This window comes from Ahaetulla prasina, chromosome 5, assembly GCF_028640845.1.
Source record: "Ahaetulla prasina isolate Xishuangbanna chromosome 5, ASM2864084v1, whole genome shotgun sequence".
NCBI classification, from domain to species: domain Eukaryota; kingdom Metazoa; phylum Chordata; class Lepidosauria; order Squamata; family Colubridae; genus Ahaetulla; species Ahaetulla prasina.
The window spans coordinates 41747095-41772746 of record NC_080543.1 but is presented as its reverse complement, the minus strand read 5'-3'; the positions used below and the strand labels follow the sequence as shown (position 1 = coordinate 41772746).

The 25652-nt window shown below is 37.2% G+C and overlaps 1 protein-coding gene across 1 annotated transcript in view; it reads left to right on the top strand.

Annotated features, from left to right (window-relative positions):
• Positions 1-25652, top strand: part of DCAF6 (DDB1 and CUL4 associated factor 6) — a 71727-nt gene that overhangs the window by 34684 nt on the left and 11391 nt on the right. The window contains exons 10-16 of the mRNA XM_058185516.1: positions 5446-5688; positions 12782-12949; positions 16530-16641; positions 19325-19440; positions 20647-20730; positions 21157-21472; positions 25437-25475. Coding sequence (XP_058041499.1) covers positions 5446-5688; positions 12782-12949; positions 16530-16641; positions 19325-19440; positions 20647-20730; positions 21157-21472; positions 25437-25475 — 1078 coding nt within the window. The remainder of the gene's footprint in view (positions 1-5445; positions 5689-12781; positions 12950-16529; positions 16642-19324; positions 19441-20646; positions 20731-21156; positions 21473-25436; positions 25476-25652) is intronic.

Below are 25652 nucleotides of genomic sequence, written 5' to 3'. Positions count from 1 at the left end.
TGGGCTGGAGCTGGCAACCATCCTCCAAACACCAACAGTGGACGTTCCCATAGCGGCCTTGTGGTCTACATTGTCTATTCCTGGAGAACCTGAAAACGTATTGCGACCAGAGGATAGACAATCAGATCAATCACTTCAGAGGGCACACCAGAGGGCAGCTGGGCTACCATGGTATCATTCTTTAATAGAGCAAGTTTAATTTGGCTAAGACAGTTGCAAGACAAATTACCAGCAGACGATACCAGACTGCAGCAAGATCTTAATAAAATCATAGCAACAGTTCAACTCTCGGCCAATGCAACACTGCATTTGGCTCGTTTCACCTCAGAATTATGCCCTCCACTGTGGCGGCAGTCCATTTACTCTGACTGAGACAGATGGTGCCTTGCTTCTGCCTCCTTTGCTGGAGAAAACTTATTTGGGGAGGCACTCAAGCCATTATTTGTTGAAACTAAAGACAAGCGAAACATTTTGCCTTTTTTTCAACACAGGGAAAGTCACGCTTCTCTCCATTATTCCGTCTCCCTCAATTTTGGGGATCCGAATGAGCCTCCGGGTCTTCCCGATCGCAGGGTTCCTTTGGCCCAAGGCCACAGGAACACCAAGACAGGCTGGCTAGAGGTAGGCCTTTTCTAAGCAAACAGCCCTTTCGAGGGGGAGGAAGTTGTTCGTTCTGACGCCACAGATAAACTGCATTTCTGACCCACCCATTGGAGGCAGACTGGCGTTTTTTGCCAACCAATGGCAGGCACTTACTTCAGATGCTTGGATCCGGGATACTATACAATCTGGCCTATCCCTTGAATTCCTTTCCACCATCCCCTCCCCCCCGAGGTTCTTTATATGATGCCCAGTGTCTAGAGACAAGGATAAGAAAATCCTTATGGATTTGGCTGTTAAACACCTACTGGACATTAGAGCTATCCAGAGGGTGCCAGAAGATAACACGGCCTAAGGTTCAAGGTTATTTGTTGTTCCCAAGTCCTCGGGTAGGTGGAGACCTATTCTTGACCTCAAAAGATTGAACCGATATATCATACATAGAAGGTTCAAAATGCAGTCTCTTCAGTCAATCCTAGCTGGCATCAGGAAGGGCGACTTCCTCACCTCTATTGGCCTAACTCAAGCGTACCTGCATATTCCGATTCTTCCAGCACAGTGGAAATATCTTAGAGTTTACTACACAGGTACGCGCTACCAGTACAGGGCATTGCCCTTCGGCCTGTCCTCAGGACCTCGCACGTTTACCAAGGCACTAGCAGCCTTGGCGGTTCACCTCAGAGCCATGCCGATACGTATACAATCCTACTTAGATGATATCTTAATTCTGTCGTCTTCTCTGCCTCAAACCAGAGAGGATCTTCAGGTGACGATTCAAACTCTCACAAATCATGGCTTTTCTATTAACATAGCTAAAAGCCAATTAATCCAACCCGACTGTTCCATCTTGGGGCAATCATTGATGTGATTGAGGGCAAGTATATTTGTCCCAGGACGGGCAGGACAGCCTAAGGGGCTTAGCTAATCGAGTCCAGAGAGAACGTAGAGTGCCTTTAGTCCTGCTATCACAGCTCCTGGGCAAAATGGTGTCTGCTATTTCCATCACGCCATGGGCACGTCTCCATGCTAGAGACCTTCAATGGTTCCTTTTGCCTTTTCAGAGGGTGGGCAGAAGCAACTCGCCAGCTATTTATACCCACCAGTGGTACACAGGTATCCGACCTGGGATTTGTGCATCGTATTGAAATCCCTTACGGGAACACTTTATGAGCCCTTACGCTCGGTCAGTCTATGCTTCTTGTCATGTAAAGTGGCTTCTTGGTCGCAATTACGTCCACAAGACGGATTTCTGAGATTGCCGCTTTGTCGGTACAGAGTGACCTGTGCGTGTTTCATACTGACCGGGTAGTACTATGCTTAGAGCCCTCATTCATCCAAAGGTCAACATGTCATTTTATATTGGATGCAAGAACTCATCCTACTCAACTTCTGTCCTTATCCAGTCCATCCCTTGGAAAAACGCTGGCACACTCTAGATGTACAGAGGGCCCTTTGCATCTATCTTAAACGCACGGCCGACCTCAGGCGAATGGAATCTTTATTCATTTCCTTCCAGCCAATTTCCTTGGGTGGTCAAGTTACTCCTGTCATCATTGGTTGGTGGATTCGCCAGACCATTGCCAAGGTCTACGAGTTGTGCTCCTTGCCAAGGCCGCCGAGAGTGACAGAGCATTCTACCAGGATAGCCTTCTATGATGGCGGCATGGGCCACGCAGGCCTCTTTGGCAGAGATCTGTAGGGCGGCCACTTGGACCTCACCCTCGCCATTTATTAAACGTTACAAGTTGGACACCTTTGCCTCGGTGGAGGCAGCCTTTGGCTGCCAGTGCTCCAATGGGTCCATGACGAATGTTCGGCCTCTGACAAGACTGGGAACCTCCCGTAATTGGCAGGACAGTTAGCTTTGGTATGTCCCATTCCTGGCTGCTGTCTCCACTACAGTGGAGATAGGGCGTTGGACTTACCTGAGATGCACCTTCTCGTTGAGTGGAGACAGCCGCCAGTCCCACCCATTGGCAATCTGGTCTCCCTTTTTTGGTTTTTTTGCATCTTTTCTATAATTCTGACACATCAAGTCTGTTTTCTTCATCTTCATCAAAAGCTGGAAGACCCTAGAAACGAGGGCGGAGCTTACAATTTAACAGACTCAGTCCTTAAATTGAACAGACATGTTCAACCCATTCCTGGCTGCTGTCTCCACTCAACGAGAAGTTCAGGTAAGTCCAACACCCCTTCTGATTAATCGTACTTAATTTTTTCATTGGGTAACTGATTGTGGGAGTGCTATAAACATGAAATTTTTTGACTTCAGCATAGCATGCTGATTAATAAGTTAGTAATAAGTTAGTTGCCCTGTGATTATCATTAAGTGTTGTATCTTTTAAGTGTTAAATTGTACCCTATGACCATCATTTGTGTTGTAAATGTTGTACCTTGATGAAGGTATCTTTTCTTTTATGTACACTGAGAGCATATGCACCAAGACAAATTCTTTGTGTGTCCAATCACACTTGGCCAATAAATTCTATTCTATTCTAAAATGTTGCCTGAATAATCTGATAGTTAAGTGAAAATTGTTGACTCAAAATTGGCTCAAAAGTAACACTTTAATTGTTCACTAATGGTTCTTCATTAAATTAAAGACAAATATCAATCCTGTATGTGAAATACAATATAATTCAATAAAAAGGAAGAGAGGAATGTTTACCATATTTACAGATGATACGGATAAAATGTATTGTAGAAGGCGGAAAGAAAATTCAGAATTATCTTGGTAGAAATTATCCGAAAGTTACAACATCAGATTTAACAGAAAAAAGTACAGAATTTTTACCTAAGAAACAAATATCAAGTGCCCAGGCCTAGGATGAAATTTATAAACCCTAGCTTGGTAATTTTTTTAAAAAATCTTGGAATAGCTGAGGCCAATCTCAATATGAATCAATAGTGCGAAGTGGCTCAGAGAAATGCACCAAAAGTGATTGGGGCAAGGTGGGACTGGAAACTAAATCCTGAAAAGTGAGCTTGAAGATGATGAGCATATGTAGCTTTGAAGAGATACAACAAAAAAAGGAAATTGTAATTGTTAGTTGCAAAGTCGTGTCCAACCCATCACGACCCCCATGGACAACTTTCCTCCAGGCTTTCCTGTCCTCTACCATCCCCCAGAGTCCATTTAAGCTCACGCCGACTGCTTCAGTGACTCCATCCAGCCACCTCATTCTCTGCCGTCCCCTTCTTCTTTTGCCCTCAATCTTTCCCAGCATTAGGCTCTTCTCCAGTGAGTCCTTCCTTCTCATTAGGTGACCAAAGTATTTCAGTTTCATCTTCAGGATCTGGCCTTCTAAAGAACAGTCAGGGTTGATCTCCTCTAGAACTGACTGGTTTGAGCGCCTTACAATCCAAGGGACTCGCAGGAGTCTTCTCCAGCACCAGAGTTCAAAGGCCTCAATTCTTAGACACTCAGCCTTCCTTATGGTCCGACTTTCATAACTTTCATAACCATACATTTCAAGTGCAAAAACCATAGCCTTGACTATATGCACTTTTGTTGGCAGGGTGATGTCTCTGCTTTTTAGTATGCTAACTTTGCCATAGCTTTCCTCCCCAGAGCAAATGTCTTTTAATTTCTTGGCTGTAGTCCCCATCTTGGAGCCCAGGAAAATAAAATCTGTCACCACCTCGCATTTCTTACCCATCTATTTGTCAGGAATTGAGAGGGCCGGGAGCCATGATCTTAGTTTTCTTAATGTTGAGTTTCAAAACAACTTTTGCACTCTCCTCCTTCACCCCTGTCAAGAGGCTCATTAGTTCCTCTTCACTTTCTGCCATTAGAGTGGTATCATCTGCATAGCTGGGGTTATTGATATTTCTCCAGCAATCTTAATTCCAACTTTCGATTCATCTAGTCCTGCCTTTTTCATGATGTGCGCTGCATGTAAGTCAGATAGGCAGGGCAATAGTATACAGCCTTGCTGAACTCCGTTCTCAATTTTGAACCAATCAGTGGTTCCGTGTCCAGTTCTCACTGTTGCTTCTTGACCTGCATATAGGTTTCTCAAGAGACAAACCTTGGTCTGGTACTCCCATCTCTTTGAGAACTTGCTACAATTTTTGAGAACTAGCCACAAGGAAATGATAGCACTCTTCAAATACCTGAAAAGTTAATCATGTTGAAGAATACTTCATTTTTTTCCTTATTGCAGACTGCAGAATATGCAATAATGGATTTCAGTTATTGAAAGGTGTAAACTCATGAAATAAATCAAACAAAAAGCAGGCAAATATTAGAATATTAGAAAAAATATCCTAACAACAAGATCAGTTTGACAGTGGAAATTATGACCAAAAATAATTGTGGGCTCCCCTTCATTAGAAGTGTTCAAGCAGAGAGTTGACAGTATGTGAATGATTTAATTGGCATCCTACATTGAGCACGGATTTGATTTGATAGCTTAAATAGGCCCTACCAAATTTATGGTTCCAAGCATCACATTTAGCACATTTAATCTACTCCGTTAAAGATATTAATTTGTTACTGGGCCTCTGGTGGCTCAGCAGACTAAGTCTGTCTGTTATTAACACAGCTGTTTGCAATTACTGCAAGTTCAAGTCCCACCAGGCCCAAGGTTGACTCAGCCTTCCATCCTTTATAAGGTAGGTAAAATGAGGACCCAGATTGTTGGGGGCAATAAAAGTTGACTTTGTATATAATATACAAATGGATGAAGACTATTGCTTAACACAGTGTAAGCCGCCCTGAGTCTGCGGAGAAGGGCGGGATATAAATTCAAATTAAAAAAAAGTTACTGTGTTGAATAAATATAAACCAATAATGGTTTTTTTTTTAAAAAAACAAAGTTAAGTTGATGCTTTTCTTCAAAGGTGGAACAAGTAGATCAGATGTTTCTACCCCAGGAAATGTCTTGGCAGGTGCTGAAACAGAAAATTCCATGGAAGTAGATGGTCCTGAACAACTGCAGTCATCCTCATCTACAGTGTCAGCTCAAGCTCCCTCAACATCTTCATCAACAGAAAGTCCTCCTTCTACTTCTTTACTCTCCTCTCCTGACAATGAACAAAGACCTTTCCTGGAGACACCTGCACCTCCTACCCACCATCAACCTGGTATGTAAAGGTTTCTTGTTAAAAGAGCTTACGTATTTAATCTGTATAAGGAGTTTAAAATACGTATTTATTATACCAATATTCAGCGTGGTCATGTACTTGGATGAATGACCTCCAATTATAAAATCTACTACATTAAGCTTCACTCAAAATTTTACTAGTCTGAAGTTTGGCTATAATTTGTTACAACACAGTATATTCTTATTTTTCTCTGAAAAGATATGCCATTAAACGTTTAGCTCAACTTCTGACCCCCAGAATAGTTTTTCAGCTTTATAATGTATATTGAAGATGGTAGGCGAAATTGAATTTGTTCATTCGCAGATTTCCAATGATAGAGCTTGTTTTAAAATTAATTCAACTGTAGTTAGGTTACACATATTTTTGAACCCATAATGCTAATATGTAAATATTAAGTAACTTTGTTTTTTTAACCTAAATTAGCAGTAAATAATGTGAAGATAGTGCTTAGCAGAAAAAAGGAGATTTTTACAACTATATACTCAATCACCTTTCACAAGAATTACTGTACATATTGACTGTAAGACACTATTGCAGCTTCAAAAAAATCTCCTTTTCCCCAAAAGTTGCTTACTACATGAATGGAAGCTTATTGTTTAAGAAATATAAGTGTAAAAATGCTTTTTTGGTTTGTAGAACTAATTGTGTGATTCTTTAGGTTCCGACCATGCGTTATTTCTATTAAGGAACTATTGTCTCTTAATTGTTTTGTTCTTTATTATACTAATCATTTATAAGCAAGAATTAGACTTATATTACAGTGAATATTTTCTTATTTTAATTGAATCGTACAACTTGTGCCACATCTGCATTCTGTTCATGCAACTTAATGAGCTGACTGTTGCAATATAGTAAAAAGTAGTTTCCCCTTCATTGGTTATATGGCCTAGCTTTTCTACTTGGAGTTATATTATCAGCTGATCTATATGAAGATTTATAAAAACTGCAGTGGTAGAAGGTAATTGAAAATTGGTATCAAAAACAGTGGCCACAGCAGCTTTAGCACCCTTTAGAAGTGGAGTATTTGATATGTTGGAATTTTTGCTATAATCCCATAGAGGCAATTTTTATGAGTTTATGGAAATTGAGGCTAAATTCCATTCTTACTCTATTTTTATTAGAATACATACAGTGTTTTTTTTAGCATTTCTGTTATTTAGAGGGATGTAAACAACAACACTTAAACAACAGAAATAATTTTTCTTCTTTATTACCATTAGAAACAGAGGATGGGAAAGAATTGAGATGTTAGTACCGTGTTTTCTCAAAATTAAGTCATGTCCTGATAATAAGCCCAATTGGGCTTTTGAGCGAATGTGCTAAAATAAGCCCTCCAAAAATAAGCCCTCTCAATACTTAGATGCATGTGCAGCTGCTGCGCAAACAACACAACGTGAGGAGGCGAGGCCGGAGAGGGGGGGAAGGAAGGGGGAACATGACCCACACGCCCCTGTCATCCACACGGAATGGCTTCGCAGAGGCCGCTCCTGCAAACCCTAGCTTGTGCGCCCCTTATTGGCAAGCCGAACACACCGCTGCCACTCGGGAGAAGAAAGAGAGAAGGCACTGCAAGAGAGGACACTTCTGACGTTCTTTTCCTCCCTTGTGGCGGCAGCATGTTCAGCTTCCTGAATCTGGCTTGCCGATTTCAGCCGGCAAGGGGGTGTGGCAGGTGGGGAGGGGTGAGGTGGCAGAGAAGCAAGACTCATGGAGCGAGGTGGGACTCCCTTGCCGTCCCCTCGCCCAGCATGGCAGGAGCTGGAAGTCAGGTAAGACACGGCGGAGAAGACAGGAAGAGAGAGAGAGAGAGAAGCAAAAGGAGTGAATATCCTCCTGTCCGCTTTTATTTGGTAATGGCGTGCTGATCATTTAGCCAGATCTCAACTCCACATCCTTTGTAGATTTGGGAAGCGACTATTTTTCCCCACTCGCTTTACTCTCCTCCCACAACTTCATTCTTTAAGCAGGAGGGGAAGGCGTGGGATGAGGTGTTTCTTGCTTCAGCTGCACAAGTGGCCTTAAAAAGCTGCCCACCCCCCTCAGCCCCAATCCCGACAGCAGAGTGAAGCCCCCCCCCATCTCTTGGGCTCAGTTTGCGCAGCCCGGACATTGAAGGCTGGGGGAAGGCTTAACTCTGCTGTTGGGTTCGGGGCTGAGGGGGGTGGGCAGTGCTTTAAGGCCACTTGTTACGTCCCAATCCACACCTCTGCTCGATTCCAGGCTTCCCAGCCAACAGCATCTGCCCAGTTAGCAACTCTCAGCCATCGCCACAGCCGCCCAAAAGTGCTCAGGGCAGCTAAACATATCTGCTGCATGTTCAGTGTATTGTAAATGTCCTGAGGAGGCCACCGTAGTCCTGATTATGTCATTAGGTGGTGCCTACAGCCTAAGTGTGCTGCCGACGCCAGCCAGCCAGTTCTCCCATGAGTGGCGTGCCTCTCAGCTGGTGGCAAGGAGTTGAGCCGGGAAGCGATGGTGTTGGTGCCGTTGTGCCACTGGAACTGCCACGCTCTCCAGAATGACTTCTTCAACACACGGCCATGTGTCGGAGCTGACACCATGTGGATGACAGGGGCACGTGGGGCATGTTCCCCCCCTTTGTCCCCTGCCTCGCCTTCTCACGTCATGCTGTTTGCACGGGAAGTAAGGAAAAAGCTGCCACGATTGCTAGAGGCAGCGGCCTGAGTGGCACTGGCAAAGGAGCTGGTCAGCGCTCTGGGGCCAAGGTTTAGGGATAAGACCCCTGATAATAAGGCCAAGGCCATATTTTGAGGGTCAAAAGAAAATAAGACCCTGTCTTATTGTCGGAGAAATACAGTAAATGGAAAGCAAGCTTCAAAACAATTGGTTATAGAAAGCTTCACGTATTATGTACTGTTTTATATTGTCATTTCATTGTTAAATTTTAATTGTAGATTAGGAGGATTTTATCTCAAATTCTTGTGAGCCATTTTATTTATTTTATGTATTTATTTATTTATTTAATTTATATGGCCTCTTATCTCACAAGAAATGATTCTTGGTAGGATACAATAAGTAATCAATAAAAAACTAATATAGATATAAAACAGATATTTAGAAATATAACATTAAAAGCAGATTAATTAAAACTAACATATATGCAAACCCCAAGCAGAAAGGATGTGAGTACATCCACCTCAATAGTAGAGGCATCTACTTAGAGTTCTCTGGAAACCAAATCTTGAGGGACTTCTGGAACACTAAAAGGAATGGAGCTGATGTACTGTCCAATGGGAGAATGTTCTATAAGGCCAACATTAGGGCAAACAGGTCTAATTTTCTGGCCCCTGACAGAAAATTCATTTCAGACATTAGTACAATTGAGCGTGTCCAGAAATATTTTACAAGAAGAGTTCTTCACTCCTCTGATCACAACAAAATACCTTATGCCACCAGACTTGAAATCCTGGGTTTAGAAAATTTAGAACTCCGCCACCTTCAGCATGACCTGAGTATAACTCATAAAATCATCTGCTACAATGTCCTTCCTGTCGAAGACTACTTCAGCTTCAACCACAACAATACATGAGCACACAATAGATTTAAACTTAAAGTGAACCGCTCCAATCTTGATTGTATAAAATATGACTTCAGTAACAGAGTTGTTAATGCCTGGAATGCACTACCTGACTCTGTGTCTCTTCCCCAAATCCCCAAAGCTTTAACCAAAGACTATCTACTGTTGACCTCACCCCATTCTTAAGAGGTCTGTAAGGGGCGTGCATAAGAGCACCAGCGTGCCTACTGTTCCTGTCCTAATGTTCCCTTTGGTTGTATCCAATTCGTATGGTTATTTCATGCTTATACTTATATATATTGTTGTGTTTGACAAATAAATAAATTAAAAAAAATGTTCTCTATGCCAGATTCTAGTGGGCCAGGAAAGATGGCTCAAAATTGCTTTACATCTGCCCAGAGAACCTCTGCATAGCACACTGAGCAAATATGTTTGGAAGTTATTATGTACTGGGTAGCAATAATATCTGTTAGCTTTGGCTTCATGTATTAAGCAATTCCTTGCTTCTAGGAATGAAACTAAAAATATTTTAAAAATATAAAATCCATTTTACGTTTTACATGTAGCATCAATAAAGGCTACTATATTCATAGCAAATATGATTTCTGCATTAAATATGAAGCAGTTTTCAGTAAAGATTATTGAGCTGGATTACATAAAAAGACTGTGTAAAGATTAATACATCCCATAAAAACTGCTTTAATATTTCCGCTGTTTCAAATGAGCCTCATCCTCTTATGGCTTATGCTTAGAAATCAATCCACTTTTTCGCCATTATTCCAAAAGTAAAGAAATTTCATTTTTAGCAATTAACAGAAATAGCACTTAGATACCGCTTCGTAGTGCTTTACAGCCCTCTCTAAGTGAGCTTGGATTTAAGCATCAAGTTTAGGGTTAAATTTGCTAGAGACTGAAACCATAACAGGCTTAATCAACTATAATAATAAACCTAGTGCCAGCTATTATTGAAGAATCTGTTTTCTTATCATTTTGGAAAATGCTTCTCTCAAGTGCTATTAGGATAACTTGAAAAACACTTAAAGACATACTTATGGGCTTATATCAACTCAATGGAATTTTGGATTGCTTTTGTTTGAACTGGTAATTCCCAAGTATGTTCCCAAGTAACATATGCTTTTACAGCAGCTGTTCCTTCAGTTTCAAAATTAGTATGGTATGCTGTATTAATTCTTAGAAAATAAAATATGGCTTTTATTTAAATACCGATTATCACTATAAAACTGTTACTATGTTCTTTCAAATGGAGTATAGAAGAATTGGATTTAGACGTAAACATATTTATCCAATTGTAGGTTTTTACTCAAAGATTGCTTTATAGGTTTACAAATGGAACTTAATATGTACTTCCTCATCTATAGAATTTCTGTAGATGAATATTAGTTTTGTAAATTTGTGATTTGTATAGAGTGAAATAACTGTGAGAAAATAGCTATTGCTATTCTAAAGACCTTTATTTGTTTAAGTTAACCTGATTGTTTTTGTACTGGAAGTTTAGCTTCTTAACTGATTCTGCTGGCACTGTGAGGTGAACTGCATTTAACTGGCTTTGTCATCAGGCCTGGAGGTCTCAAGGCACCAGTGATATCTTGAGGTGACTCTATTGCCGATCAAATCTCTTGTTTGTGCTTTTGTAAAATATGACCATGTTTGACATGTTTTTATAGTTTTTGTTAAACACCACCCAGAATCACTTCTTGTGAGATGAGTAGCCATATATATTTAATAAATAAACAAATCAAAATGTAACAATTAGAATGCAGTTTATTTTGAATTTATTTCATTTCTTTATATTGTTCAGTCCTGTCACAGTAAAATTCCAGCACGTGTTCCTTTCCCAGACCATGGTGTTAGAAGACATCTCACAAAAAAGAATATCTTTCAAATAAAAAATGAAGTTTCCTTCGACGGCATCGCAATTCAACTTTAGTAGATACTCAATTTGTTTTTCTGGCAACAGTAAAAGTGGCTTCCCATCCCCACCTCCCCAACTCTAGTATAGAGCTGAAATTTCTCAGATATCTCCCATTGAAATATTGACTCCACCATCCAACCTGATTACCTTTTTGAGATGGTTTGATAGTACCATATAACTGAAATCTATGTATATTTCAGCAGTTAGCCCACTGTGTTGTGGCTGTTATAGCCAAACTATTTTAAAGTGATATATACCCAGAAAAAAAATCAGTTAATATATTTGAATAAATCTGATGTAAGGTAGTTAATACTCCTTCAAATGCTTTAAATATTATTTAAATTGGATGGTTACTAAGAAAAGGTATTGCCTATAAGAGATTAATTAGTTGCAGTAATTGTCACTGTTTTATTAGTTCAAGTGATCTTAAATGTTTAATTCCTTTTTTCTGCTCTTATTTTTAATCTGTATTTCCAAAAAGTGTCATGAAATCAATTCAGCGAAATAATAGTGGTCTAAAAATAAAACATTATTATGCTTTGAATTACATAATGTTAATTCTGTACATAAGATCTATTGTTTTAGTGGTTTTTAGTTTCTCATTTATTCATGTACTAGAACATGAAAACATTGGAATATATCAAACAGCAATGGGTTTCCTTTCTGCAAATTTAACACAAACCTTCTAATTGCCCTATTCCTTCTGGGTGATTACTGCTGAGTATTGGGAAACCTTTTAACTTTGTGGTTGACTGGAATAGAGAAGTAATTCATTACATTCAGCATAGCAGTTGCCTAATCTAATTACTTTTATCATAAAAATTAAATAAAATAATAAAAACAAAAATTATGGCACACACTTAAATGTTAGAGTATGCATGTATTTTCATATTACAGTTTTATTCTTTATTGGCAGAAGGACCAAAACCCAAACTTGAAAACTGACTTCTAAGCAAAAAATAAATAAATAAAAAATACCAGAAACAAAATCATCCCCTTCCTCATTTTAGCATTAGACAACTTTTATAGTAGTGTGCTTTATCACAGTCACATTAAATAGGGCTGTATAGTTACATTTTATATTGTAATTTACAACCTAAAATTTTGATGGCAACTTTGATAGTTAGGCTTCAGTTTTGTCCACATGTTTTTTTTTTATTTGAATTTATATCCCTCCCTTCTCTGAAGACTCAGGGCGGCTTACATTGTGTTAACAATGTTACATTGTTCTCTTAATTCCCAATGAATATTGTTAGAGTAGAAACAGTCGTATGTGTGGAAGTTGTGCAGGAAATTATCACGTATATATTTTTTGCGTCTTCATGGTTATATCTTTTTTTATTTTATAGAACTTAACTGCCTTAGCAGTTTAGTAAGTCGAGCTAGGAAACATACATAATGAGCATAATTCTCATACTTGAAAAAAATAATAAACCAAGAAAAGCACATTTTGCCTCTGTGCTGATATTAATAGTCTGCTTTTAAAAATGAAATTTGATGTTTGTAATCTCTACATAATATCTCTTAGCTTGCTCTTTAGTCATATTCTTTTTATCTTATGTTCTATGCCTGTTTCTTTTTTACACCCTTTTTCCTGTCAGAATTAATGGCACCTGAGTTAGCTATACTCCGTAGGGGCCTGCAGCGGCTGAGGCTTAAGAAGGCTGAACAGCAGAGACAGCGAGAGCTAGCGGAGGGTTCAGCACAGCAGTCCTCCAGCTCTGATCAGTCTTCCCCTAAGGGATCCTCACAGGACCCTCAGCCTACAGGTTGTCGTTTGTCAAGGTTTATTAAGCAGCTAATGTAGTTATGTAGTTTGTGCTGCTGTTGTTTGCTCAAGACGCTTTCCCTCAGGAACAAAATAGCGTATGCAGTTGCTGCTTGCCTGTTGCATTTGTTGGTTTTTATCATCACACAGTTAACTGACTAATACTTGGCTGTATTGTTCTTTACCTCTATAACACTTTTTAGTTAAGGATATGTCATGTTTGGATAAAATATGATTTAAAACAACAACACTGTTAGCATAATCAGTTGTATCAGTTAGGCCCTTCTATTCCAACTTGAGGAATTGAAAGAATTCATTAACCCTAGTGCCAGCGTTTAACTAGGCTTAGTTAAACTTTGTTAAAGTATTTCCTGGAATGGAAGCTCAAGAGAAACTATCTCACTTCATTTCTGCTAAAACTGCAAAGGTAGCCTTTGAGATCAACCAGGAATGATGTATGATTTTCTAAGATTGTTGTTTGGGTATCTGATCTGAGGCTGTTTATGGTAAGGCTTCATAGTAGGGAAATTCCCCTAGATTTTTTCCCCCATTATGATTTGTAACAATGAAGGGTTTATACATTTTTGGCTTTGCTTTCTTTTATTGGGACACACAACTCAATTTCATATAAATAACGACCGAATTATAAGATTTTTCCATTTGAAGAAGTAAAAACAACTGTTCAAAACTATAAACTCATCCTTTTCTTAGGTGGCATCTTCATTTAACTCACAAATTACTAAAATTTGTCTGATGTATTAAAAACCAATGCATGGTAAAGATAGGTTTGATAGTTTTGCTCTTCATGGTTTGGATCAGGGGTGGGTTCTACTTACCTTTACTACCAGTTCATAACAGGAGCGTGCGCACGCTTCTGTGCATGCACAGATTATCCATTATGATGTCTGGGCAGGTGGGCGAAGCCTCCCACCGCTTTTACTACTGGTTCAAAAGAACCGGACAGAACCAGGAGCAACCCACCACCGGTTTGGATTTTTTTAATTGATGTTGCTAAACCTTATAAATAAATATAAATATATAAAAGTTCATGAAGTGTAATCCTTGTTTGAAATGAACTTGAGAAATTCCATGTTGCTTATATAACTATTGAACAAACAGAAAATCTTTTTCATGCTTTAACACAATATAAGGTTTTTGCCTTTTAGTATCTTATACCAGATTTTTTTTTGAAGAACAAGGTTCCAATCTACTGGCAGAATGGAGCTCCCCCTTCAAAATATTTCAAATTAATTCCTTGTTTCACTGAGTGACACAACAACATAGAATGACTGATCTGCATGTAAAAATGAATTGCCTTTTATTTGGGCTTGAGTATATGGATGGACCCCCTTGACAAACTTCACTTCTTTGAAACTATTTCTTGAGCCAAGTCTACTTGTGCAGGCTTTTAGACATGCAGTCAAGGTACTACACACTACTTGTAGAATATGTGAACTCAGCTCTACAGTTCACTGAGCATCCATAGGTTTTGATACAGTAAATGTACATAGGTATGAAATATGACTCTTAAGTCATACTTAAGTACTATATGTCAGGTTAGAATACTAAATTTTATAGCATTTACTTCTTTGTAAGTGGGCTTGTGCAAAATATGCCAATCTAGAAATTTAAGAATTTTGTACATCCCTACTTTAAAAGTATGTTTAAGATTTCAGCTTTGTCTTTTTTTAAAAAATTATTATGATTTCACTATCATAATTCTTTGTACAGTATTGCTTTCATTTTCTTAGGTATCTTGTTTAGCAGCAGGACAATTTTATTCCTCTAGTCATGACATAAGTAAATTAAAAAAGGAAAAAAAAGACATTACAGCCTGTTTTTAGTGCTTTAGCCCGTCTTTTGGAAGAATGCATCTAAGTGTTCCTAAGCACTATTCAGGCTCCAATAATTTACTTAAAAATGATGACATATTATGGAATACTTTTATTGCTGCCACACTTTAAGATTTATATATGATGGAAATATATTTAAAGATGTATAATATTAAAAGTTCTCTTTCCTTCCTATTAAGTCAAACTATCATGTAGACATGCAATTATTTTGAGGTAACAAAATCTAGTTCCAGAACTATCAAAGGTAAATGTTAAATCATCTGTCTAATTAGATATATCATTGGATGGGTTACAAAAAACTGGATGGGTTACAAAGACTGTTTTAAATTCAGGTATTTAATTCCTGATAACACAGTTCTGATACATTGTATATGTTAGTATGATATAATGGTTAAGTGCTGGCCTAGAAATCAGGAGACTGAAAGTTACAAGCCTCTTTTAGGCATGAAAACCAATTAGGTGGCTTTTGACCATTTACTGTGTCACAGAAAAGCCACCTCATAGGATTATTGTGGAGAAAGTAGGCAGGAGTATGAGTTATGCCCACTGCCTTGAATTTGACAATACCTTTAATATTATTAAGCAACAACATATGCCTGTCTCAGGTATTTGGAAAGGATTCAAAAAGGTACAAAAAGGTAAATCCAGTCTAAATAAATCTGGTTTACTACACAATCTTTAATATGCATAAAGTGTGTATTTTGGAAACATCCATTGCCAGCATGTTGAATTACAGAACTTGGGTGAGATCCTGACTTTTGTAGTTTGTGTCATTCCTTCCTTGACTTTTGTTATATAAGATGAATTTTGTAAAATACAACAGTGATCTGTTACAAGTTTCTTGGCTCAATTATGATGATGTGCCCTCAAATTGGTATTGTCTCTTAGTATTCACATAGATCAGGATAATGTGCCCCAACTTGACTCCTGGTTCATATAAGTTTAATGGCATTCAGATTGATGCACTGTTATGGGTGGTTGCATATATACATATAATTCAACATGAAGCTTATTTTTAAAATATCTAAATTCATGTGTTATAATCGTATTTTACTTAGTTTTGTTGTAATAAGAAATTTCATTTTTTATTATTATTCCTCAAAAGAAATTAGGCATGCCATATATAAACATAAGAGTACTAATGTTTTTAGCCTGTTATCCTGCTGACTCCTAAAGTTTTCTACTAAACTAGAATAAAAATGAAAGTTATTAGTCCTGAGAATATATTCAATTTTCAAATTAAAATGATTAAGTATATTTAATCTGGAAATGTTCATACAACGAATATAATAAACATTACTGTTTTTAAAAATATAAAATTGCTCCAGCATTTATTAGTGTAAAAATTATTTATTCATTTCTAAATTTTAATTTTGTGCCTCCTTGGCTTATTGCCTTTGCCAAGCAGGACAGAATTATAAATTTGTTATTACATATTGCACATTGAGAGCATATGCACCAAGACAAATTCCTTGTGTGTCCAATCACACTTGGCCAATAAAAAATTCTATTCTATTCTATTCTGTTAATATTACATATTATATATCTTTAAAAGACTAAGGCTAGCACAAGCTAAATAGCACAATTATGTGGGAGTTTATCTGTTTTTATACTGGCATTTTATCTTTTAAAGCCAACTGATATCACTGAGAGAGTTGGATAGCCATAACATTTTTATCAATCCATCAATCAATCAATCTGTTTGCATTTGTAACACTTTCTTTTTAGATGATGAAAAAGCAAGTCCACGGCCAGGAGCAAGTGAACCTGTTTTAAGTTTACATTATAGCACAGAAGGAACAACTACAAGTACAATTAAATTAGATTTCACTGATGAATGGTAAGTACTTATTGCAAATGCAGGTTATATTTTGAAATGAAACTTTCATTTTTATTATTATTCCTCAAAAGAAATTAGGCATGCCATATATAAACATAAGAGTACTAATGTTTTTAGCCTGTTATCCTGCTGACTCCTAAAGTTTTCTACTAAACTAGAATAAAAATGAAAGTTATTAGTCCTGAGAATATATTCAATTTTCAAATTAAAATGATTAAGTATATTTAATCTGGAAATGTTCATACAACGAATATAATAAACATTACTGTTTTTAAAAATATAAAATTGCTCCAGCATTTATTAGTGTAAAAATTATTTATTCATTTCTAAATTTTAATTTTGTGCCTCCTTGGCTTATTGCCTTTGCCAAGCAGGACAGAATTATAAATTTGTTATTACATATTGCACATTGAGAGCATATGCACCAAGACAAATTCCTTGTGTGTCCAATCACACTTGGCCAATAAAAAATTCTATTCTATTCTATTCTGTTAATATTACATATTATATATCTTTAAAAGACTAAGGCTAGCACAAGCTAAATAGCACAATTATGTGGGAGTTTATCTGTTTTTATACTGGCATTTTATCTTTTAAAGCCAACTGATATCACTGAGAGAGTTGGATAGCCATAACATTTTTATCAATCCATCAATCAATCAATCTGTTTGCATTTGTAACACTTTCTTTTTAGATGATGAAAAAGCAAGTCCACGGCCAGGAGCAAGTGAACCTGTTTTAAGTTTACATTATAGCACAGAAGGAACAACTACAAGTACAATTAAATTAGATTTCACTGATGAATGGTAAGTACTTATTGCAAATGCAGGTTATATTTTGAAATGAAACTTTCATTTTTATAACGTTCTGTTTTATACATATTATACTCATTGTTCAAGTCCCCCTTTAGCCATGAAAGTCAGCTAAGTGACTTTGGGCCAGTTACTCTCTCTCAGCCCAACCCACCTCAAAGGGTTGTGGGGAAAAGAGGAGGAAGTGTGTCCACCATCTGAGTTATTTGTAAAATTAAAAGGGCAGCATACAAATAAATAAGACGAATAATTGGACCTCTGATTTCCATATGTCCCTTGAGTAAGCATAGCATCACTTACTGTGATAATATTCCATCCATTCTATCAATGCCAAAGTCCATTCAGAATACACAAATCTTAAACAATCTTCTGGAACACTAGAAGGAATGAGGCTAACAATTCCAGGGTACAAGCTATTTCAGAGGAGGAGATTTATCATCAAGAAGGGCTGAAAATGACACTCTAAAACAACCCTTTTCTCAATCCTACTGGATAGATTGATTCTATTCAGAATAGGCTGTTATATCTATCTCCATGTCCTAAACTATTAGGTTATCAATATGAGAAATCCAGTTAGGAAATAGGAGATTGCCTGCCTGTAACAACGATTCCTTAAATGGTTATTTCTGCATACCTAGGTTGTGTTTATGATAAACCTCTGACAGGTATTTTCTATACAAAATGATTTGGGGCAAAATGTGTATGTTCCTGGCAATAATCATGATCTCAGACAATTCCGTGGGGGCTCTATAGTGCCCGAATGATACATTGGACTTATTACAAAGCAGATTTATTTTTCTATAGCAGAAATAGGGTACCCCTCACCTGCCCCAGAGGAAAGGCTGAAAAGACCTGCTGCTGCCCCTCCATTTTCTCAGAAGCTGTTTGAGGCTTTTTTTCCAGGCAAATATCAGTGTACTCTTGTTGACTGGAACATTGCAACATAATCTGGACAAGGAGCAGGACTTCAGAGAATGCAATTGAGTGTCGGTTATCAACAGATGCTGTGAGGGCCTAAGTTAAGAAATCCAACTCTCCTCTTCTAAAAGGGCAGTCCTATAAGAGAATTTGAAGAGCTTGAAATCTGATTAGTTATAAATTCTGAACCATCGTTCTTATCTGCTCAGAAACAGCCAGCTATCTTATATGTTTATCACTTCCTGGAATACAGTAAAGATACGATTTATATTATGGGTTTTCACAGAGAAACAAGATGAAGATAATGACATGAGGTCATGATGCAACTTATGTACTTGCGATGCAAGTACCAAACCATGTTATTTTTGACAATAATGTCATGATACACGTGTTATCATTTTGACATTGTTGCAGCTTCTTAAAATGCCACTGGTTTCTAGCCATGTTTGTCTTTATTTCTATGGAGTCCTCCTTGCTGCATAAAACAGAGGAGACTTGGATTTCTTTTTATCTTTAATATCAATTGATGTGGATGCTTGTTTACATTTTTGTCATTCCTGCTCTCCTATTCAGGTAAGTCCAAAATAGGATGGAATCGCACAGCACAGCCATATGAGTCTGGTACTATAGTTCACACTCTTAAAGATGTAAGTGCAAACAACTGAGGGGATTTCTTAATAGAAATACTTTCTGTCAAATTGTTTTTCTTCCATCTGAAAATACACACATTGTTATTCTAATGTAATTTTGTTATTCTTCTAATTTTCATAGACATTTTAATTGTGAGTTTTGATTCCTAATGTTTGAATTTTATATTGCTTTATTTCTGATGATTTTAAAGTGTAGCTCTCTTATTTTATAGTTGATCTTTCTATCTATACTTGACAAACTTTTGAAGAATGAGAAAAATGTCTAACATAGTGCAATACGTTGTTGCATGCATTTGTTGCTAGGAGTAGTACAGCTTCAAGTTCTAGAGGGAGTGGAAGTCAGAGCAAAATAGAAGGTCAGGAAGAATCCCTAAGAACTCCAGGTTCAGGACTACCAACACCAGAGAGTGAAGAATCAAGTAAGATATCTTGTAATTTATGTTATAAAAAGCACCATGTTGTATCATTATAACATTGTTGATCTGTTCTCATGGAACTCCAAAATATTTGTTTAGATAGCCAAATAATATTTTTGTTTCATATTGGACGCAGAGGACAAGCAAAAACATATCGTTTAAATCACAAAACGGCTTACTCTTACATAGCAAGCAGACATTAACATTGTGAAATTGGTGATTTTCTTTTTATAGCATATTTTATCCTATTCGTTTTTCATTATATCTACTTACATAAGTAACATTTGAAAGCTGAGAGAGAATAAATTTAACATTATTGTGGAATTACGAATATCAGTAGTTCTTGGCTTAAATCCATTTGAATGACTATTCAAAGTTTTTAAAAAATGGATATTTGACTGATCCCTAAAGTTCCCTCCCTAGATCCCACATATATGTCTCCAATATTCCCTTACTGGGACTTCTGGCTCTCTCACTTAACCACCCGTGTATCCTGAGATTATGACAACAACTGGTACTATTTGGATTGCACTTTATAACCATATCACTTAGCAACAGCAATCCCAGTTCCAATTTTTGTCATAATCTGAGGACTACTTTACTATATGAGCTGAGCAAAAACTTTTAAGCGAGCTGGAGCTATATGCATTAAATTATCAAGAATTTTCAGAAATTATAATTGTACATAAGTGCTATAAAATGCTAGCTCAAAAATCACATATTACAAACATGCTACAACTTTAAATAGATTTTAATAATTGTTTAAATAATAATTTGAGCAGAACATAAACACGGTAAGGTTTATAAAACTAAATCATCATACATATCTGGAATCTGCAGCAAAAAAAAGAATAGGAATTAGATTTTCTTTTATTGGGATTATAAAGAAATTTGTGCCTCTTTGTAACTCCACATTCTTATAAAGCATATTTTAGCTGTAACTTTTACTTGTCGTATGAAATATTGGTAAACTCTCAAAATTCTTTAGACTTAATACTTATCACATTTGCTAACAGGATCAATATCAAACCCCTAACAGGACTAGAAAGTGCTGTTTAAAACATCTGGAAAGCACCATCTTGCCTCTTCTGATGTAAAATATAGTAGACTTTGAAATCATTCTAAACATCACTTATAGTAAAGAATAGCAAATATTAGAAATGGTTTCTATATGCAGAATTCATCCATTTTTAAAATTCTCTGGTTTAGAAATTCCTGAAGAATCACCTGAAGAAAATACAAATACTGAAGAGCTAATGTCAACAAATGAAAATGCTGATACACCACATTCGGGTATGTAAAATAATTAGAGAGATATATATTAAAGGTAACTTAGGAATTTTATTTTATTTGGTATCATAAGGTATCAGTAGTTAATACTGTTAGGTTTGTTTTATGCTTCTGTCCTGTAAATTTTTGCAATATTTGGAATTAATTTGTGCTGAACTGCCAGTTATCTATGATAGTATATTATGGTTTTGTTACTATAACTCTGCTAACTACTCTCAAAAAACTGCTTCGAGTAAAATAGTTATGGAAAATGTTGTACTTAAATAGAGCAACAGCTAAAACAAAATTAAACGATTTTTCACCATTTACAGCTATTATACCTTTTAATATATTGTATCAATTATGTATAGTTCATGTAATTCATGTTGTTTTTTCCTGTTAAGTATATTCAAAAGTGTTTGATTAACCAAATATTATTTATTCTATCAGAGAATGAAATATCTGACCAGCCTGAAAGTACTATGGAACAAGGAAATGTTCCTGATCTTGATTTAATCTCCCAGATCCCAGGAGAAGATATATCAGGCAAAACCATGGAACAGCCAGAAGGCTTGAGTCAACAAAGTACAGATTCTTCTACCATCCCAAATAATACCAATAATGAACCTCATTCTCAACCAGATTCCTCAGAACTTGCAACTCATGAAGAATCAACAAGAAGTTCTGTTTTCCATGAAACCGATGATAGCGATGATGACCCTGTTCTCATACCTGGTGCACGGTATCGTGGGGGCGTTGGTCATAGGTTAGTAATGTTGTGTTTGTTTCCTATCTTCAAAAACTTTGCAGAATATTTTTCAGATCTCAACATTCTCTTGCTGGCAATTTGCATTGACTAAAAGCATTACAGATCATTTCTTCATTTCACCATTTACTCTTGCTGTAGCTACAATTCTGGCTTTCTGTATGTATTTGCACTCAACTTCAGTGATGTTACTGAATATAGTATGTTCTAGATTAAATTTAAATTTAATCTAGATTAAATTCGGTAATTTACTATACAATTTGGTGCATAGATGCATGCAGGTGGAGTTCTATCACAGTTTCTTAACTGGATCATTTAACTTCTGGGGAGATATGTAGGTAATTGTCTTACAAGAGGATTCATCTGTATTAGAAGTACATAGAGTCCAGTGAGGTTTTTGCAGTGGCGTTTACACACATTTTATTTATTTGATTTACCGTATTTTGCGGACTAAGACACTCTGGATTATAAAACCCTGTTCTGTTCCCCCACCGCAGTCCGGGAGGCACGAGAAATGACTCAATTAGCCGGCAATTGAGTCCATGGCAGCTATCAGCTCTGGCAGCAACCCAGCAAGCGTCTACCAAGGTTTTTCTGTTATCTTTCTTGATGCCGGCGTGTCAACCAGGAAGTCAGGAATAAACAGCACTTCAGCTCAAGTTCTCTCTAGACAGTTTGATTTGTTCGTCACGAAGCAGTATAGCAGCCCCTCCTGCTTTTATACCCTGTGGGGTGTGGCTCCGTGACTCAGCACTTTCTAGGCCTGCCCCACCTCTGCTGTTGTTCCTGCCTCTCTTGTCTACGAAACCTAGGATCTAACCAGGACTGATTGTCCTCAGCTGGGTCTGGAAGTGTTTCCTGGGCGAGGGGAGATACATGAGACAGAGGCCTCGTCACCTCTTCCACCTGGCCTGCCTCTGGCTCCTGGAGTTGAGCCAGGGAAGCCGGCCCTGCAGAAGGGAGCCCTGACAGCCCTTCCCCCTCACTCTCTGAGTCACTCTCTGACAGGGGGCCAGGCCCGGGGGGGGCGGGGGTGGAGCCACAACAGACGCACCTAGCTTTTAGGGAGGAAAACAAGAAGAAAAAAAGCTGCCTGCCTCCCAGCAATTTGCCTCCTTGCAGCAAACAGCCTGGTCAGCTTGAGCACAGCTCGATTTAGCATGAGCATCTGATTGGCTGTTAGATCTGCCTCCTGGAATACCACCTATCAGCTGCAGAGATTGTTGCCACCATTGTCGCCCATCACCACTGCTACCTATCACCTCCTACACGCACCCCATTTTCAGCCTCCGTGTGCCCCATTTTCAGCCTTCGTGCGCCCCATTTTCAGACCATTCCAGGCGGCGGGGATAGGCCACTTTTTTGGGGGGGAAGTGCGTCTTATATACCGAAAAATGCAGTATATCCTGCCTTTCATGCAGCAGCTCAAGGCATCGTAGGTAGTGTCCCTTCCTCCCACTTTTCTTTACATCAGGGATCTCCAACCTTGGCAACTTTAAACAAAGCAAAGCTGGCTGAGGAACTCTGGGAGTTGAAGTCCACAAATCTTAAAGTTGCCAAGGTTTACCCCTGCTTTACATCAAGCCTCTGAGGTGGGATCAGCTGAGACAGACTGGAACAAAGTCACCCAGCTGACTTTCATGGTTTGGCTAAGAGAGAATATTTGGTGCAGAATTATTCAGGGAGCTTACATGGCTGACTGCAGATTTGAATCTGCGTTTCTGTAGTGCCTTTAATGTCCTTAACATCTGCACCACACTGGCTGTCTCGCCTCAAATGTTGTGACTTGAAGCCTGATCAAAATAGAATATCTGATAAAGTTTCTTCTTTTGTGCAAACCTTTGGGTGGTAGAGAATAGACTGGCGAACATGCATATGTATATTTTTACCTAATGGCATCAGAAACACATTATGCAGATGTACACATACATAGTGAGGGAGCTTTTGTTCCGTATTTTTATATTTTTCTCTAAATAAAAATACGTTGCCATTTTCCTACAAACAATCAAGTTGACTTTTAAAATTTCTAACAGCAAATGCTCCTAAATCTTTTTCATGTCTTTCAGGGATTTCATTTTCTCTGATTTATTAAAAAAAGATTCTAAAATGAGGAGGTTTGGAACAAATAAGCTCTATTATGCGTTATGATTAGAAGAAAAGATACTTTATCTATAATTCAGTCCTTTTATTATTGTCACAGACCAGCATTTACAGTGTCTATAATTTACTAAATAGAAAAATTATTTTTAAATATTTTTTAAATTTGCTCAGAATGGAATAATATTCTAATTCAGAGGCTGTACCAAACATTTTTGGGATGTCTAAAAGACCACGAGATTGGGTTATGTGATGCTAGTGATGCCAGGTTTGTTTTGTGTAGATTTGATGAGAAGAAGAATGTATTCTTTTTTAACCATGTTAATGTAACCCTGCTCAGTGCTTACTCTAATATATTGCAATTTTTCCTAACTTGGTGTATTGTGAAACCATGCTATCACTTTTCAGCATTTTTGTTTAATATATGTTGTATGGGCCATACAAAAATACAGAAAAGTTTGCATTCTGATGGCTTTGAAGGGAATACTCTATTTCAATTAAAGCGTATTTAGAATTGCAGCCTCAAATAATAATGCCAAATTTTAGAGTCATTAAAACATAGATTTTTATTCCTATCAGGATATAATTTCATGATGCAAGCTCCTTCCTTTCATAGTTGCACAGTGTCATGGCACACATATGAAATTGGTAGAGTTTGCAAAATACTGTGAATCGTTTAGTTTCATATCCCCACCCCTGTGGACACCTGCATAATAGCACTAAATAAAATCACACTTATGTCTTGATATACAATGGAAATAAAATGTTTCTTTGCAACATAGCATTTCATTATTACAGAGCTATATAAAAAGTGATACTACATCAACATTTAAATTAATGTTATTTTTAATTTTGTTTTGAAAAGTCCCAATGCATTAACAAATTCTGTTTTAGAATCTTTTGATTTATTGTCCACTAAAAATTGGTATGAATTTAAGTTGTATGTTATTCACATACATGTGCATGTTTCAGAAGAATTGAGAAACCCAGTATTGATTTTTAAAAGCAATATTTGGTTTTGCTATAGCTTTCTGGTTCAGTCATTCAGATCTATGAATTCAATATAGATCTCAATTGACCCCATGTTCCTTTTCAGAGCATCAAAAAGGTGGCCAGAATACCAACTTTTTGTATCAAGATAAGTAAAACTATAATGGAGATAACTGGGGAAAGGTATATGGTAGAAAACCCAGTTTTTCTTTTCCTTTTTTATCATCAAGGCACTCAACTGCTGAATCTTTACAATTTCCTCATCCCGAATCAGCACCTTTTTTGTCTGTAGACTGATATCCATTTTAGGGATAGAATTATTCATTAGTTATTATTAGTTATTATTTGTTGCAGTTTGGTATCGCAATATTTAGCTCTTTCATTTATGATTACAATTCCAGTTCTTTTTTCTGTTGGATTTATAAGACACATCCATAATCTGATCAGGAGATCTGCCATACCCAGCCTAATGACTGAATTCTTCAAGAGCAATAGGATTTAAGCACACTGCTAAAAGATTTAAAATGAAGTCATCTCGGGACCTAGATTGCTGTAATAGTAACAAGGTTTTTCTACAGTGATTCTCTGTTAATTGTCACTATTAAATGCAAAGCAAAAATGTTTTCTTCCACTTTTTATTTTGAACACAAATTATGTATTTGAAAACAACATAGGTACTGAAGAATTAATGGTGATTTTACAGGAAAATGTGTTGCTTCTGGGCCCAATAAGAAAAAAATCAATTATTAATACTTAGAGTAAAATGAACATTGAAGTCAAATGAATAAGTTAGCCTGAGAATGCAGTTTTTTTTCTTTAAAAATATTTCATATAACATTTTTTCTTGAATGACTTTAGCTGTTATTCCTTTTGCTAGATATATCAGAGGAACAGCAGTAGGTGATAGAATAATGAGGTAATTCAAAATTCCCATTCTATAAACAATTCAATTTTTAAAAAAATGATTGGTGCAGTATCTAACTATGCTAGTGGTTATATTACCTGTTTTAAATCTACTAAACTACATATAAAGGATGTTACGGAGCAATGATTTAGCTGCATGTTGTGCCCAGGAATAGTAAGAAGAAAATGT